The sequence below is a fragment of the Mustelus asterias genome, chromosome 26 (genome assembly GCF_964213995.1).
Source record: "Mustelus asterias chromosome 26, sMusAst1.hap1.1, whole genome shotgun sequence".
NCBI classification, from domain to species: domain Eukaryota; kingdom Metazoa; phylum Chordata; class Chondrichthyes; order Carcharhiniformes; family Triakidae; genus Mustelus; species Mustelus asterias.
In genome coordinates, this window is record NC_135826.1 from 2628198 (window position 1) to 2642157 (window position 13960).

Genomic DNA, 13960 nt, shown 5'->3' on the forward strand with positions numbered 1-13960 from the left:
CTGGAAAACCCCACCCACTCTCTACCTACGTTATCAAGTCCCCTCTGAATTTTGTACGTTTCAATGAGAGAATCTCTCATTCTTCTAAACTCCAGAGAATATGTATTCAGTTTACTCTGCCTCTCATCATTGAACCACCCCCTCATCCCAGGGACCAATTTAGTGAACTTTTGCAGTGTCGTCCCCAACGCAAGTATATCCTTTCTTGAATATGGAGACCAAAACTGCACATAGTATTCCAGATGTGGGTCCAAAACTCTGTGCAACTGTAGCATGTCAGTTGTCTGTTTTTCTGTGCCTGAATTAATGCTGCTGTTAGGTTAGACCTGTATCCAGTGCTGTTATGTTTGCGTATTTGGCATTAACACACCTGATGTGGGTTTCTGCTGATAAACATTGGAGCAGAGTCTTAAAAGTCCTTTGTGAATGGGTTGGTTGATTGTGGACAGAAGTACTTGGCTACGGAGCCGATATATACACGAATGTGAGTTGAGCTTTTCTGTTCACTTGTATATGTCTCATCAAGATAATTTAAACTGACTGCACAGCATTGTATCTGCCTGTTCTTTGTGTAATATCACTTGTACTAGTGCCCACCCTATGATAATCATCTTGTTATTGCTTGTACTGGGTGCACAACATTATACAATTAGCTATTCTGTCAAATTTGTAAGAGATTACAATATTTTCCAGGTATCCAGACCAGCCAGGATGCTAGATTTTATGCCCTATCAGCAAGATTTGAGCCATTCAGCAATGAGGATAAAAGCCTGGTGATTCAGTTCACTGTGAAACACGAGCAGAAGATTGACTGCGGCGGTGGTTACATTAAAGTCTTCCCAGCTGATGTGGATCAGGAAGCCATTCATGGAGAATCTGAATATTATCTCATGTTTGGTGAGTTCACTGAGCCGAGGTGGTCAATGTCAAAGCACTTCATGGGAGGTTATGTCAGATTATAAGCGGACTCAGGTGACACATCACAGATTAGAAAAGAAAGCAGCCTCTAGATTATAATCGAATTGGGTGGCTGGTAGCCACCTAACTGTCAAGTAAGTTCTCCCATGAGTTTCGGACATCTGGTTTAAGTGTGGTCTCAGAGTTAGCTGGCTATTGCTGCTTTTTACCACAGTTCATTTGGAAACCAAAAATTCAATGAATTCGCTGTGATTTCCACTTCAGTGCCCATGAGAAGTCTACAAGTGATTTAATACTTCAAGTGATCTGCGTGAGGAACTGACTAGGCCCATATAGCGTACTATGTCATGCAATACTGTACAATGTAAAGGCAAAGCAATCTGTATCACACTAGCATTCACTATGCACACATTCCATGTGTATTATTAAGTGAACTGGGTACACGGGGTCCCATGTCCTGTATACTGTGGCTCAATACATCCAAAAAGATTCTCCAAAAAGAAGAAACGTACATTTGTACCTGGTGCTTAATCACACTGTCAGGAAAGCCCTTGTCCTTTGTATTAATAAATTGTTAGAAGTGTAGTCATAATTAGTGAAGGCATATTTATACACAGCAAGTCCAAAGATGTGCTGGTTAGGTTGATTGGCCAGGTTAAAAATTGCCCCTTAGAATACTAAAATGCGTGGATTAGCGGGTAAATATGTGGGGGTAGGGCTGGGTGGGATTGTGGTCGGTGCAGACTCGATGGGCCGAATGGCCTCCTTCTGCACTGTAGGGTTTCTATGATCTATGATTCTATGAAGATGCTGCAAGCAACAACTTGCTCTTTCTCTTTACAAATGCTGACAGATCTGCTGCTGTCTTCTTCCTTTTTTATTATCAAGAATCAAACTGAGCCAGAGTTGAAAAATGTCTGTTTTCATTGCATCCAAGGTCCCGATATTTGTGGATACTCAACAAAGAAAGTACATGTAATTATCAACTACAAAGGCAAAAACCATCTAATCAAGAAAGACATTAAGTGCAAGGTGTGTATTAATAATTTATATGGTACCTGTAACATAGGAAAACATGCACGTGTGAAGTGATGTGGAATAAGGAAAATAAAAAAGTGATGTGGAATAAGGAAAATAAAAACGGAGCCAAAGGAGATTAGGAGGGCTGGCCAAATGATTGGATGAGGAGGTTGTTTTTTGGGTGAGCCTAAAAAGTGTGCGAGATGAAGGGCGGGATTTTATGACCTCGCTCGAGTGAGACCGGAAATTCCTGCCCATGGTCAACGGACATTTCCGTTGTTCGCCCCTCGCCTGCTCCGATTCCATGGCAACTGGGGTAGTAGAATTCCAGTGGAAGAGTTTGAGGCAGGGAATTCCAGAAAGTTTGTGCTAGGAGACTGAAGGTGGGGGTGCAAACGAAAGGGGTGAAATGGGCAGAGGTTGGACTCTGACAAATGGAGAGTTTGTAGGATTACAAATATTCAATGGCAAAAGAGTAAGTTTCCTTCACGTTTGTTCACATGCTGGAGAGCAATACCAATGGAGGCAAAAAAGGAAGTTTTCCACCTAGGACCTTGACCAAGGAACAATATATGAACTGGGAAACCAGAGCATGGGAAATGTTCAGAAGGTTTCAGATGGGCAGCAAATACCATGGAATGGGAATGGATTCCAGTTTTATCTCTAATCCGCATTAAACAGACAGATACCAAATGGAAGAAATATCTTGACGCATTGAGAAAGACAAACTAAAAGAATGCTGTGCCTGGATGATCCCATACCTTCATTTTAAAATCCTGTGTCTTTTCCCTTTATCTCTGCAGTCTTCCTATGGCAATTTTACATAAAATTCTTTGCATTTTTCCCTATTCTTACTAGAATGTAGAATGACTCACCCCTGTGGGAGAGAAGTTACAAAGCACACACTTTGGTACAGCAATACTTTGTGATCAAATTGGTTTGCTTGATCCCGTATAAGTGGGTTGATAATGTTGTAAGCACCATATTTTCTGTTCTTTGCAGGACGATGAATTGACCCACCTGTACACACTGATCATCAAACCTGATCAGACATACGTAGTTAAGATTGACAATGCAAAAGTGGAGTCGGGTAATCTGGAAGATGATTGGGATCTCCTGCCAGTGAAGAAGATCAAGGATCCTGAGGTGACGAAGCCAGAGGACTGGGATGACAGAGAGACAATTGATGATGATGACGACAAAAAACCAGAGGTGAGACCAAAGAACTATGACCAGCTGTTGCCTTGGTCTCCTTGTGATTGTTGACCCTCCATTGGTCAAGTATCGTTATGGCAAGTAGCCTTTCAAAATTATTGCCGGAAAATTTTCTATAGTACCATAATCGGCCAGAGCAAGCTGCCGCTATTATACATACTGACAAAGCCATTAAGAGGAGAGATGAAAGCTTGAGAATCTCCGGCTGATGTTGCATCTCCTTCTGGCAGAACTAAGAGCAACATAGATGATCACTTGGTGTTAATGAACTGTTAACTTTTCATCAAACTTATCAGCAGTGATTAATCCAATTTAAACAATAATCCAATTTAAAAAGCCTTTAGCTAGGAATAAATTGACATAACCATGTCTGTGTGTTGGTGAGAGAGCTGATGAACAAGTTAATGAAGGACAGTGATCAAATTGAGGGGCCTGTTAACTATTCTAGTATGGGTGATAATTATCTGATGTCTTGTTGAAGTTGTACAAGACATTGGTAAGGCCACACTTGGAATACTATGTGCAATTCTGGTCACCCTATTATATAAAGGATATTATTAAACTAGAAAGAGTGCAGAAAAGAGTTACTAGGATGCTACCGGGACTTGATGGTTTGAGTTATAAGGAGAGGCTGGATAGACTGGGACTTTTTTCTCTGGAGCGTAGGAGGCTGAGGGGTGATCTTATAGAGGTCTATAAAATAATGAGGGGTACAGATCAGCTAGATAGTCAATATCTTTTCCCAAAGGTAGGGGAACCTAAAACCAGAGGGCATAGGTTTAAGGTGAGAGGGGAGAGATACAAAAGTGTCCAGAGGGGCAATTTTTTCACACAGAAGGTGGTGAGTATCTGGAACAAGCTGCCAGAGGTGGTAGTAGAGGCGGGTACAATGTTGTCTTTTAAAAAGCATTTAGATAGTTACATGGGTATAGAGGCGTATGGGCCAAATGCAGGCAATTGGGATTAGCTTAAGGGGTTTTAAAAAAGAAAGGGCGGCATGGACAAGTTGGGCCAAAGGGCCTGTTTCCATGCTGTAAACCTCTATGACTCTATGATGACAACATTCTTCATCTCTACTAACAAATGCAGGATTGGGATAAATCTGAGAACATTCCAGACCCAGATGCCAAAAAACCGGAGGATTGGGATGAAGAAATGGATGGGGAGTGGGAGCCTCCAATGATCCCAAACCCAGAGTACAAGGTATGGAAGTCAAATTGTTGGTATTACATAGAATTTACAGAACAACTGGTCTATGCGCCACAGGCGCCTTTTCCCATCCTTATTTAACCCTATTAGCATCTTTTTGATGTAATTATTTAGCTTTCCCTTAAATGCATCTTTGCCTCAACAACTTGATGTTAGCAAGTTCAACATATTGAATCCTGAGCTATATATTTTTTAAATTCACTTTTATGGGATGTGGGCGTTGGTAGCTGGGCCAGCATTTATTGCCTTTCCCTGATTTGAGAATCATCCACATTGCTGTGGATCTGTAGTGACATGTAGGTCAGACTGGGTAAGTGGGCAGATTCCCTTCTCTGAAGGAAAGGACATTAGTGAACAAGATGGGTTTTATGATAATTGACTGGTTTCATGGTCATCATTCGACTTTTAATTGCAGATTTTTATTGAATGCAAATTTCACCATCTGCCTTAGTCGGTTTTGAACCCAAGTCCCCAGATCTTGCCCTGGGTCTCTTGAATAATAATCCATTAACACCACTGCCACTGCCTATAAATAGAAGCACAAGATAGAAAAGCCAAGAACCTCTTATAAACCTATATTAATAAGTTAGTTTGATAATCGCTTGAATATTGTGTCCAATTCTGGGCACCAGGCTTTGGGGAGGTTACAGAAGAGTATGATTCAGGGGTGAGGGTAGAATCTGGGGTTTTTAAGCTTCTGAAAAAGAAGTTTCAGGGAGATTTGATAGAGTTACTTAAAATCACAGGGTTTAGACAAAGCAAGTTTAATGGCTTTCCAATGGTTAAAGGGGAATAACTAGTGGACACAGGCTAAAGGTAATTGGCAAAAGAACCAGATGTAACATGAGGGGAAAAACTTGTTTTTATGTAATGAGTGGTTAGGATATTGACTGCACTGTCTGATAGGGTGACTGATACAGAATCAGAAACAAATTGGATAGATACTTGGAGAAAAAAATGTCAGGAATATGGAGAAAGAGTGGAGCAGTGGGAATAATTGAATTTCCCTTTGAAAGAGACATGGCATACTTGATGGACTGAATGATCTCTTGTGCTGTACTATTCCATGTTTCTAACCACTTTCTGGGTAAAGAAGTTTCTTGTGTATGTCTTAATTACTGTCAGCAAAAGAAGGGAAATGGGGAAGGGATTTATTAATGAAGATCTTCTATTTATGGCCCCTAGTATTGGTCTCCCAACCAATGGAAATGTCTTCTCTACATCTACCTTGTCAAACCCCTCCATAATTTTAAAACCTCTTTCTCGATAAAAGAGCCCTAGCCAGTTTGGTCTTGCCTAATACCACAGTTCTGCTATCTTCCGTCTCCACTGCCTTAGAACCATAGAACCATAGAAAATTACAGCTCAGAAACAGGCCTTTTGGCCCTTCTTGTCTGTGCCAAACCATTTTATGCCTAGTCCCACTGACCTGCACTTGGACCATATCCCTCCACACCCCTCTCATCCATGAACCCGTCCAAGTTTTTCTTAAATGTTAAAAGTGACCCCGCATTTACCACTTTATCCGGCAGTTCATTCCACACTCCCACCACTCTCTGCGTGAAGAAGCCCCCCCTAATATTCCCTTTAAACCTTTCTCCTTTCACCCTTAACCCATGCCCTCTGGTTTTTTTCTCCCCGAGCCTCAGCGGAAAAAGCCTGCTTGCATTCACTCTATCTATACCCATCAAAATCTTATACACCTCTATCAAATCTCCCCTCAATCTTCTACGCTCCAGGGAATAAAGTCCCAACCTATTCAATCTCTCTCTGTAACTCAGCTTCTCAAGTCCCGGCAACATCCTTGTGAACCTTCTCTGCACTCTTTCAATCTTATTTACATCCTTCCTGTAACTAGGTGACCAAAACTGTACACAATACTCCAAATTCGGCCTCACCAATGCCTTATATAACCTTACCATAACACTCCAACTTTTATACTCGATACTCCGATTTATAAAGGCCAATGTGCCAAAGGCACTCTTTACGACCCTATCCACCTGTGACGTCACCTTTATATCCTTTTTGTAATGAGACCAGAACTGTTCACAGCTGCCTGCACTTTGGCTGTAAGTAGGCAGCAGAGGTTAATGTCCATTCGTCCCAAATACAATGGTACACATTAGGGCTTTAAACGCTTTCCCTATTGTGTAGTTGTATACAGTAACAGTATAAGCCTGTATAATGACTAGGTCTTATCCTGCTGTTAACTCTAACTATATAGAGCATAACTCTAAAACCGAAAGATTGTAACAGAAATAAGATGTCCATTTTTGTTGGCTATGAATAAAATATTTAAGTCTGAATCATGTTGAATGCAGTTTCTTTGGGGTTGTTAAGTAGAAGGGAAAAACAGGTAACTCCTATTTTCCTGTTTTACTGCCCCGCCCCCTTCATCCCTGTAACCGAATCTTTAATATTTTAGTTGGTTCAAGTAAGATAGATATAGCAGTTTAAAGGCTTCACTACTTTTGTTAAGGATCTTTGTTTTTCACAGCCTTAGGAAGTAGAATAGCACCTAACAGAAACTGTTAGAATCTGAGAGTACTTTGATTAATTAAAATGGGCAATTACCCCCTTTTAATCAGTTTCACACATGTATTGACACCTTACTTTTACAGACCTGGGATGTTGTACGTTAGACTAAACATTGGCAGATTGGATGTTCTCTTTTAAACCTAGGGTGAATGGAAACCAAAACAAATAAAGAATCCCAGCTACAAAGGCGCCTGGGTGCATCCAGAGATTGACAATCCTGAATATGCTCCTGACACTAACATCTACAGATTTCCGAATATTGGCGTGATTGGACTGGACCTGTGGCAGGTCAGTAATGGGCAGTGATACTGACCAGCTTTAGTACGGTTTGTGGCAATTTTTACATTGGGAGTACTTGAGATAGCAAACCTCCTCAAAAAACAGGTCTGGCCTTTGTTCTGGCAGTAAATCTACAGAAGTGTGGAACACACAATCTCAGTACCTTGGCTGTCTGACAAAAGGTTACAGAGAACTCTCATTAGCTTCCTCGCTCCTTCATTCCAGTTTGAATATTGAGTGCTGACAATCTCAGTAACTGGCTTTGGAGAAGATACTGAGTGAGATGCTATAATGGAGTTTTCAGCAGAATGTAAATTTTATACAGGTTCTATAATTCTCCTGGTTCAGGATGATGTCTTTACTGATGTTTACTTTCAAATCCACCACTCCTGATATCTGGGTAGCTGCAATGTAAGCCAAACAAACTAAAAATCCCAGGATTGTGCTACGGCAGCTGGTATTGTAATTTGGGTTTCTACAGTTACGTTTATCCTCTCCAGTAAGGAAGAGGGATAAAGCTGTTTAAGATTTCAGCTATGGACCTAGTAACACTGTTGCCTCTTGATTCTCAAGATTGAGAGTTTAAATTTCACTGCAGAAACTTTTTAACACATGGGGGGGTTGGGAAGGAATGTTCCTGTCTCTCATTTCAGTGTAGTGCCAAGGGAGTGCTGCACTGTTTTGGATGAAATGTTAAACTGCGGTCCTGTCTGCCCTTTCAGGTAGATGTAAAAGATCTCTTGGCACTATTTTAAGAGGGCTGGAGAAGTCTCCTGGCCAACATCTATCACTCAACAAAACCTTTTATTTAATTAATTATGTGGTCATTCATTGCTGTGTATGCGAGGCCAGGCTTCACTTCAATTGGCTGCCATGTTATCTATATTATAAAAGCAACCATGCTTCAAAACAAAAGTAGTTCATTGGTGTTTGGAGACCCTGAGATCATGAAAGCTGCTGTATAAATTTAAGTTTTTATTTCTTTCAGTGACCTCAGCCATGTGTGAGTATTGTGTGAGGGGAAAATTGAGTTTGCCTGTGTCTGCTTCAGTGTTAAATGGTGCAGTATATTTTAGCACTGGCTTATAGAAAACTCACCAGATGAAATGTAAGAGTCCTCCGACTCAGCCCAACTCCTGATGGATGTGAACCTATGGCACAACACGGTCAAATCTTTGACAATTTTACACAGGTGGTAAGAATTGGTGTAGGAGGTAGCAAAACTCTCACTGGTGCACTTGATGATCCTGAGCTGAAGTTGGGATTAATTTTGGGCTGTGCTATTCCTAAACTGACCTGTATTTTCAGCAAATGGGGCTTACTCCAGTGGCCAAGAGCAGTGAGGATGGCACTGCCTTGTTGATCTTTCCCCTTAAAGATGTCAGCCTTGGCTCAGTGCTGGCACCAACACCTGAGTCACAATCCAGAGACTTGACCATATAATCTAAACTGACACTTAAGTACTGAGGTGCTGCAGTGTCTGAGATGCTGTCTTTTGGATGAGTTGCTTCCAATTGCAGTTGCTTTAATAGATTTGAAGGCCAGATATCCATTGTCTGGTTTATTGTTATTTTATATCCATAGTTGCTGCGAGTATGTTATTACTGTGCTGAATTCTAGGTTTCCTGGTTTGAAATGGTTTCAATGTCTCCTTGAAAAATGACACAGCATAGCACTTTGTGACATTGTTACCACACATTTATTGAAATGGCTTTGTAGGAAAATAGCACGCACGTTGTGTAGGGTAATAAGCATCCAGTTGAAGGACTTTATCCTAATTGTTTTACAGGTGAAATCTGGGACTGTTTTTGACAACTTTCTCATCACCGATGATGAAAAATATGCAGAAGAGTTTGGCAGTAAGACATGGGGAAAGACCAAGGTGAGGTGACTGTGAATTTGGGGTGGAATGGGGAAAAGACAATCAGCTAATTAATTGTACTAATATTTTGGTTCTGCAGTACTTTGTCTTAAAGTGAAGCACACCGATTTTGTGCTTACGATATTTAACATGCTAAATAATATTGATAGAGACCCAGTAATGTATCCCGAGTTGCTTTATAAATCGGATTGTATCATAGGGGTGGAAGAAAGGAAGATAAAATGTAATACAGGCCTTGACACTATCAAGTGTATTAATTACTATAAGCAATGACTTTTGTTTACTCTGGATCTTTTCTCCTTTCTTTTGTTGGGTTGTCTGTCTGGTACCTTTATCTAACAATGGTGTAAATTCAAAAGTCAATAGGACTGAAGCGTGTCAGCTGAGCTTGGTCCCGTTCTTAACGGATTCTCACATGCCTTCTTTCCAACTGGAGACAATATGGAATGATTTAAAACACTGTTATTCTTACCCCCACCCCTTCCGCGCCTCCCCAGGGAATGCTGAGCCCAATTTCAATGTTGCTGTTGCAATCATAGACAAATTTGGTTAGTCCTCCTTCTCTGCTTTTTTCACAAGTCATTTCAATTTGTTTCTCCTTGGTATTTATCCAACTCTCTTTGGAAGGCTACTGTTGAATCTATATCCATCACCTTACCAGGCAACACATTGCAAATCCTAGCTACTCATTGCATGTCACTTCTGAATTAAGCCTGGGATGTAGGAACATAGGAATTGTTAGATGAAATTAGACTGGTCACCCAATCAAACAAACAATTCCCTTTTAAACCTGCCTCTACCTCGTTTAGGTGCCTTAAAATATTACTCTTGGACCAAACTTAAAACCCATTTGGTTCACTAACTAAGAAAATTTGATTGCGTTTTTTGAAGGGGCAACCAAGAAGGTAGATGAGGGCAGTGCAGTTGATGTTGTCTACATGGACTTTAGCAAGGCCTTTGACAAGGTATCGCATGGTAGGTTGTTGCATAAGATTAAATCTCACGGGATCCAGGGTGAGGTATCTAAATGGATACAAAGTGTAGAGAATTGTTTTTCAAACTGGAGGCCTGTGACCAGCGGTGTGCCTCAGGGATCAGTGCTGTGTCCACTGTTATTTGTCGTTTATATTAATGATTTGGATGAGAATATAGGAGGCATGGTTAGTAAGTCTGCAGATGACACTAAGATTGGTGGCATAGTGGACAGTGAAGAAAGTTATCTCCAATTGCAACGGGATCTTGATCAATTGGGCCAATGGGCTGACGAATGGCAGATGGAGTTTAATTTAGACAAATGCGAGGTGATGCATTTTGGCAGATTGAACCAGGGCAGGACTTACTCAGTTAATGGTAGGGTGTTGGGGAGATTGACAGAACAAAGAGATCTAGGGGTACATGTTCATAGCTCCTTGAAAGTGGAGTCACAGGTGGACAGAGTGATGAAGAAGGCATTCGGCATGCTTGGTTTCATCGGTCAGAACATTGAATACAGGAGTTGGAATGTCTTGTTGAAGTTGTACAAGACATTGGTAAGGCCACACTTGGAATACTGTGTGCAATTCTGGTCACCCTATTATAGAAAGGATATTATTAAACTAGAAAGAATGCAGAAAAGATTTACTAGGATGCTACCAGGACTTGATGGATTGAGTTATCAGGAGAAGCTGGATAGACTGGGACTTTTTTCTCTGGAGCGTAGGAGGCTGAGGGGTGATCTTATAGAGGTCTATAAAATAATGAGGGGCACAGATCAGCTAGATAGTCAACACCTTTTCCCAAAGGTAGGGGAGTCTAAAACTAGAGGGCATAGGTTCAAGGGGAGAGATACAAAAGTGTCCAGAAGAGCAATTTTTTCAGAGAGGGTGGTGAGTGTCTGGAACAAGCTGCCAGAGGTAGTAGTAGAGGCTGGTACAATTGTCTTTTAAAAAGCATTTAGATAGTTCCATGGGTATAGAGGGATATGGGCCAAATGTGGGCAACTGGGATTAGCTTAGGGGTTTTAAAAAACAAAAGGGCGGCATGGACAAGTTGGGCCGAAGGGCCTGTTTCCATGCTGTAAACCTCTATGACTCTAAATCAGTCCTTACCTAATCTGGCCTACATGTGACTCCAGACTCACAGCAATGTCGTTGATTCTTAAATGGCCAAGCAAACCACTTGGTTGTATCAAACCGCTCCGGAAAAGTTGATAGGAATGAAACTGGAAGAACCACCCAGTATCGACCTAGGCACTGGAAACTACAATGGCATTCCTGCAAACCTGTCGACCCTGAAAAGTCCTCCTAACTAACATCTGGGGATTGATGCCAAAATTAAGAGATCTGTCCCACAGACTATTCAAGCAACAGCTTGATGTAGTTATACTCACTGAATCATACCTTACAGACAATGTTCCAGACATACCCAGGAATGGTGATGTCCTGTTCCACCATCAGGAGAAACTCACTCAAGATGGTGGCGCAGTTGTGAGATTATGGCCCTAGGAGTCTCATGGCACCAGGTCAAACATGGGCAAGGAAACCTTGTGCTGATTACCACCTATTGCCCTCCTTCAGCTGATGAATGGTACTCCTCCATGTTGAACACTACCTGAAGCATTTACTGTGCCACAAACACAATGTTCTCTGGAAGTTCAATATCTGTCAGTGAAAGTAGCTTGGTAGCACCACCACTGACTCAGTTAGCCAAGCTGGGGTGGCACAGAGGTAAGCACTGCTGCCTCACAGCACCAGGGACCTGGGTTCAATTCTGGCCTTGGGTCACTGTCTACATGGGTTTCCTCTGGGTGCTCCAATTTTCTCCCACGGGAGATTGGCCATGTTTAGGTTGATTGGCCAGGTTTAATTGCCCCTTAGTGTCAGGGGGACTAGTGGGATAAATACCTGGGGTTATGGGACTAGGGCCTGGGTGGGATTGTTGTCAGTGTAAGATCGATGGTCTGACTGGCCTCCTTCTGCACTGTAGGATTTCTATGATTTCTACAGCAGTGGAAGCAGCTTGTGATAGACAGCGCTAAGTGATTTCACAACCAATGAATCAGATTTAGATCTGCAGTTCTGTAAAATCAAGTTCACAAACATCTGCATGGGGGAGCCCAAATATCTCTATTCTCAATGACGGGGAGCCCGACACATTACTGAAAAGAGAAGACAGAAACACTTACAACCTGCTTCAGCCAGAAGTGCTGATCCATCTTGGCTTTCTCCTTAAATCCCTAGCATCACAGATGCCAGTCTTCAAACAATTCAGTTCATTCTGTGTAAAATCAAAAAATGGCTGAAGACACTGGATAATGCAAAGGCTATGGGCCCTGGACAACATTGCAGAAATATTACTGAAGGCTTGTGCTCCAGAGCCCCTAGCCAAGCTCTTCCAATATGAATACAGTTCTGGCATCGACCAAACAATGTGGAAATGCCACAAAAAGGACAAATGCAACCCTGACAATTACTGCCCCATCAGTCAACGCTCGATCATTAGCAAAGTAATGGAATAAGTCAGTGACAGATATATCAAGCGGTGCTTACTCAGATATAAGCTGCTCACTGATGCTTAGTTTTGGTTCTGCCAGAGCCATTCTGCTCATTACAGCAAAAAGGAGGCGGGGGTTAGAGTGACTGCCCTTGATGTCAAAGCAGCATTTAATCGAGTGTAGCATCAAGGAGCCCTAGCAAAACTGTAGTCCATAGGAATCAGGAGAGAAGCTCTCCACTGGTTTGAAAACAAAGGAAGATGGTTGTTGGAGGTAAGTCATCTCAGTCCAAGGACATAACAGTAGGGGTTCCTCAGAGTAGCCACTTTATCGTTGACCTTCTTTCCATCATAAGGTCAGAAGTAAGGATGTTCGTTGATGACTGCATAATGTTCAGCACCATTCATGACTCAGATACTGAAGCAGTCTGTGCCCATATGCAGCAAGATCTGGACAACATTCAGGCTTGGGCTGAGAAGTAGCAAGTAACATTCACTCCATATTAGTGCCAGGCAATAATGAACTCCAATGAGAAAATTTTACCATCTCCCCTTGACATTCAATGGCATTACCATTGCTGAATCCCCAAACAATCAACACCTGGCAGTTACCATTAATCAGAAACTGAACTTGGAACCACAATATTTCTATGGACCAGAGCAGGTCAGAGACTGGTAATTCTGCGGCGAGTAATTCGACTCCTGAGGCCTGTCCATCATCTACAAGGGAATGCTCTTGCCTGAATGAGTGTAGCTCCAACCACACTCAAGAAGCTCAACACTTATACTAGTGTGTACCAAATACAAGATGCACTGCAGCAAATCACCTAGATACTTTCCACAATACCTTTCAAATATGACCTTTATTACCTAGAAGGACAAAGGCAGCAGATGCATGAGAACACCATCACTGGGTCATAATCCTGGAACACCCTAAGGCGGGTGTGCCTATAACACATGGACTGCAGTGGTTCAAGTAGGCAGCTCACCATCACCTTCTTGAGGGCAATTAGGAATGGGCAATAAATGCTGGCCTGGACAGTGATGCCCGTACCTTGTGAAAGAATATATATTTTTTAAAAAGCTTTGTCACCTATCCTGTAATCTCCTTATATGGCTCAGTATCAAATTTTGTTTCAAAATGCTCCTATGAAGCATCTGGGATGTTTATTTTGAAAATTGTTGTTGATTTAGTCATGGCAATCAACCTGTATCAGCTGGGCTACTACAAATCCAGACACAAGGTGAGGAAATCTCCCAGTGGTGGAAAGCTTTGGGAATCATAGCTCTAAACAGGCCTGTTCATTAAATTAAAATGTCAACCTGCCTCGTTGTCCTGTTTAAGTAAAATCCAGAAGTTGGCGCATTAGAGCTGTGTTCCTGAAGCTCTTCAAACTTTTGCACGTTTAGGGCCTCCTCAAGCACCAT

The 13960-nt window shown here is 41.8% G+C and overlaps 1 protein-coding gene across 1 annotated transcript in view; it reads left to right on the forward strand.

Annotated features, from left to right (window-relative positions):
• LOC144479378 (uncharacterized) overlaps positions 1–13960 on the forward strand; it is a 116811-nt gene that overhangs the window by 13156 nt on the left and 89695 nt on the right. The window contains exons 3-8 of the mRNA XM_078197998.1: positions 694–897; positions 1856–1950; positions 2941–3150; positions 4243–4356; positions 7045–7188; positions 8969–9061. Of these exons, the coding sequence (XP_078054124.1) occupies positions 694–897; positions 1856–1950; positions 2941–3150; positions 4243–4356; positions 7045–7188; positions 8969–9061 (860 nt within the window). The remainder of the gene's footprint in view (positions 1–693; positions 898–1855; positions 1951–2940; positions 3151–4242; positions 4357–7044; positions 7189–8968; positions 9062–13960) is intronic.